The sequence below is a fragment of the Pteropus vampyrus genome, unplaced genomic scaffold (assembly GCF_000151845.1).
Source record: "Pteropus vampyrus isolate Shadow unplaced genomic scaffold, Pvam_2.0 Scaffold94, whole genome shotgun sequence".
Taxonomy (NCBI): domain Eukaryota; kingdom Metazoa; phylum Chordata; class Mammalia; order Chiroptera; family Pteropodidae; genus Pteropus; species Pteropus vampyrus.
Genome location: NW_011888875.1, coordinates 2,030,715 through 2,035,220, shown reverse-complemented (window position 1 = coordinate 2,035,220; position 4,506 = coordinate 2,030,715). Strand labels below are relative to the sequence as shown.

General features: G+C 45.5%; 1 protein-coding gene across 1 annotated transcript in view; it reads right to left on the bottom strand.

Moving 5' to 3' along the window:
- DNAH5 (dynein axonemal heavy chain 5) overlaps positions 1 to 4,506 on the bottom strand; it is a 223,620-nt gene that overhangs the window by 124,366 nt on the left and 94,748 nt on the right. The window contains exon 35 of the mRNA XM_023532947.1: positions 406 to 464. Coding sequence (XP_023388715.1) covers positions 406 to 464 — 59 coding nt within the window. The remainder of the gene's footprint in view (positions 1 to 405; positions 465 to 4,506) is intronic.

Below are 4,506 nucleotides of genomic sequence, written 5' to 3'. Positions count from 1 at the left end.
CCGAGGGCAGCAGAAGTCCAGAAGCTGACTTCTCATCTGCGCAATAAGAAATGTAGAAGGTCCGACAACACGTGTGTTTCTCTGAAGTGTTCTTACGACTTGGTGAGTCCTCCCTGAGTGCTGACCACTGGCCGCTGCCCTGAACGGCTGTGCAGTCCTGGCTAATCTCTCTGCCCTCTCAGAGTCCCTTCTGGATTCATCGTGCGGGCTAGAGGTAACATGTAGGTACCCGCACGGGGCCTGGCACCAAGCAAATGTTAATCATCATTACTGTGTGACTGCGACTGTTGTTTTTCTTAATTATTGAAAACACATTCTTTACCAACTTTTTCTTTCATGTCTCCTTAAGCGTATCTGATAATCAGAGGGTCTCTAACTAAACCAGTTCTTGATAAAGAAAAATACCTTTGTGACGCATGCACCACTGTTGCCCTAAGAAGCTGTCCAGCATTTTAGCATTGATGCTGTTTAAGAATCAGAACTGACAGCACTTCTGGCTTATAGTGATGACATGTATATAGAGTGAAATAAATACTTAATACTGATGCTGATAAATTTGGCTAAATTGCATGCTAATGAGCTCTGGGTCATGGAGAGGGTCATCGTTCATTTTGTGCCAGTGGTCACATTCTTTATCTCTGGTTCCAGCAGGTGTTGGGATGGGTGGAACCAGATAAGAGTGTAATGCTGGACTGGCACAAGCCACTTATTCAACAGATATTTCCAGGGTACCAGGTGCTAGGGGTTAGGCAAGTAGTTGGGGGTGTAAGTGTGAACTAGACCCAGTTCCTCGCAGCAGAGAGCTTATGGCAGTCTGGCGGGGAGGCAGAAAACTCTAATAGAGCTGCAAAAGGCCCCTAAATTATGTAAAAGTTCGAATCCACTCACGGACGATGACGTTTTTTGAAAGCAACGAAGAAAGTGGAAAGAGGAGCAGAGGAGGCAGGCAGCGAGGCACATACAGGAAGGATGCTCTGGGGAGAGTGTGCGCATGATGTAGACATGTCATGAAGATGCCCCGACAGGACCGTGCTTGCCTCTGGAAGGCACATCCTAGAGATTTATTCCTCCGTAGTTGCTCCCAGAAATAGATTTAAGACGTGATTATTTAGCAACGTGTGACTTAACTCTCATGTGACCAGCATAAAATGGGGACTCACTTCTCCCATAATCACGGTAATTAAAGAAAAAGAAAACTAAGTGAACATTTAGGGTGAGACAGGCCGAAACAAACTTTAGAATCACCTCCACTTATATACTTATAAATACCTACTTTGTTTTTAAAGGTCTCGAGTTTTTTGATAAAGTTATACAAGATAATGAATATAGTGAAAAAATCAAGCTGCAGAAAAGTTTATATAGTTTGATACTTATAGTTAAAAAGAATTTTGACATATACACATTTGAAAATTCTAGGGCAGAAAATAGACTGTTAATCGTTTTTAAAAATAAAGAAAATTTTCCTCTCATGCTTTCAACTGTATGTCCTTTTGTGCTATTTAGACTTTTCACCACAAAGATGTAACTTTGAAAATGAACACTTCTTTCATTCATTCAGGAAATATTTATTTAGCATGTATTATGTGAAAAATTATTATAGGAGCAATGAATAAACCACAGGCAGTCATGCCTCCAGGAGCTGGCATCCTAAAGAAAAGAAACAGATGATTTTAAAGTAGGAAACAGGAGAAGTATGCTGGTTAGGAGGGTTGCAGAGTGTGGGTACTGCTGCATCAAATGTGGCGGGTCCAAAGACCCCTCTGAGCAAAGACCCGAGGAGGAGGCGAAGGTTTTGGGTCAAAGGAACCGCAAGTGCAAAGGCCCTGAGGCAGGTGGAGGTGTGCTGAGACCATGCAAGGAACAACCAAGGAGCAAGTGGCTGGAGCTCAATGAGGGGCAGACAGAGATGTAGCAGAAACTAGATCAAGCCGGGCCTTGTAGGCTGGTGTGAGGACACTGGCTTTTACTCTGGGTGAGATGGAAAGCCAGTGGGGAGATTGTGGCAAAGGCATGACAGGATGTGACTTATGTTCCAGTGTCTGAATTGAGAATAGACTGGATGGAGGGGGTGACGATGGCAGAAGCAGGTTGACCAGTTAAAAGACTGCTAACAATTATCCAGGCTAGCGACTCTGGTGGCTTGGACTAGCGTGATAACAGTGAAGGAGTGAGAAGTGGTCACCTCCTAGATGAATTCTGAAAGCAGTGCTGACCGCCCTTGACAATAAATTGGATAATGAAATAAGAGAAAAGCAAAGGCCTCGAGGAGGCTCCAAGGGTTCTGACTTAAGCAAGTGAAGGACGGAAATGTCGTTTGCTAAGATGGAGAAGATGACAAGAAGGTGGGTTCGTGGAGGACAATCAAAAATGTTAAGTATGAATTTCCTGTAAGCATATCCAAGCAAACACGACACGGAGGCAAGTGGAACATTCATGTCTCAAGGTCAGGGGAGCAGTCCCGCCCGGGTGCAGTCTGGGGAGTCAACGTCTAATGATATTTAAAGCCACGGGAGATGAGCGTAGATGAAGAGAAGAGTCCCGGGGTGTTCTGTGTTTAGGGGTCAGGAAGAATAAGGGAACCAGTAGGAGGGGGTGTGAAGGGATGGCAGGAACAGTGCCAGGAGCCAGCTGAGTATGGTGTCCTGGAAGCCACAGGAAGAAAGCGTATCAAAAAAGAGGGCTCAACTGTGCAAATGCTGATGAGCTAAGGAAGGTGAGAATTGCAAATGACCGCTGGATTTAGCAACGTGAAGGTCTGGGTGACTGTTTTAGCAGAGAGGGGGAAGAAAGTGTGACTGGCAGAATAAGGGCCTCTCAACGTCATCCACGTTCTAATCCCTGGAGCCTCTAACTACATTACCTTACACGGCTAAAGGGACTCTGCCCATGTGATTGACGTCAGAGGCCCTGTGATTATCCCGGATCACCTAGTGGATCTGATCTAACCTCAGGAGTCCTTAAAAGGGGAAGAGGGAGGCAGAAGAGCGAGTCAGAGATTTGAGACAGAAGGAGGAGGGGACCAAAAGCACAACCATAGTTGCTGGCTGTGACGATGGAGAGAGGGGTCCACACGCCAAGGAATGCTACGGCCTCTAGAAGTAGCGGGCAGCCCTCGGCTGATAGCCAGCAAGGAAAGTGGGGGCGCGGGTCCTGCAAATGCAAAGACAAGAATCCTGCCAGTGACAGAAAGACAGGAAACAGATTCTCCCCGTCCCCCGACCCCCACCCACCTCTCTAGACTCCAGGAAGGGGCACAGTCCTGCTGACTGACACCTGATATTAGTCCAACGAGGCATGCGTCACACTGCTGACGTACGGGACTACAAAATAATCGATTTGTGTTATGTAAGCTTCTAAATGTGTGCTGATTTGCTGTGGCAGCAACAGAGAACTAATGCAGAAAAGCCTGAGGGGAACGAATTCAGGAGAGAAACTGTGCTTCTGAGGAGCTTTGATGGGAGCACAGAAATGCTAAGGAACCTGGAGGGTTCACAGGAGAATCTTCTTTCTAGGAGCAATTACAGCTTGGTTATAGGTTGATGAGAATGGTCCAGGGGGAAGTGAAAATGGACGATGACCCCAGAGAGGAAATAACCATCGGTTGATGGCTTTGAATGGCAGCACGAAACACCCTGGAAGCAGGAGAGAAAGCCAACTGCGTGAGGACAGGGGATTCTGCGTTGGTCGGCGATATCTCTCCTGTGTTAGCATCTATCTTCTCTATAAAATAGGAACCAAGGCCTTTGGTGGAGAGAGGGGAAAGGAGAGAATTGCTGGAGGTTTAAAAAAAGAGAAGGTGTGAAATAACTGCATGAAACACAAGGGTTTAGAGGTTTAAGAAATTCTTTACAGTTTGGGATTATCCACCTCTCGACTTCAAAACAAAGAAAAAAATTCTAAAAACATGTCTAGCACCATCTGGCACCAATCATCTTCAAACTCGACGTAGGAAGGACTATAAAGAGTATGATGAGAAAACGCTAGAACACACACAGTGAAATCTCTGGCTAATCCTCCTTTCCCAGTTGAAAGTGAGCACTTCATTTGGTATCGCGATTGAGCAGAAGGAATAATCTAGCAGATGACAGTGCTATTACATCAAACTTTTACATTTTGACTGATAATATTTTCCATCTACATCCCAGACATTCATTCTGTGAAAACGATTGATATTGTGCTTCAGCTTCTACTGAGGCCAAATATTGACTTTAACCTACATTATTTTGTCCAAAATAAGTACTCGGTACACCCTGGAACAGAGTGTATACAATCGCCTGATGCCAAAAAAGTTCACATTAGCCATGGAAGGACCCTTATAGACAGCCAAGGTCACCTTACAGTAGAGGAAACTGAGTCTGGAGAAGTTGCATGGCGGCTCCCGATGGCACAGTTGGTAAATAACAGGCAGAGGGCAGAACTAAGAACTCCAGATGTGCAGGCCAATGTCCTCCCCACTGCCTGTCATCTGCGCTGACGCTCAATCTTTTTCCTGCTAAAAAACAATCT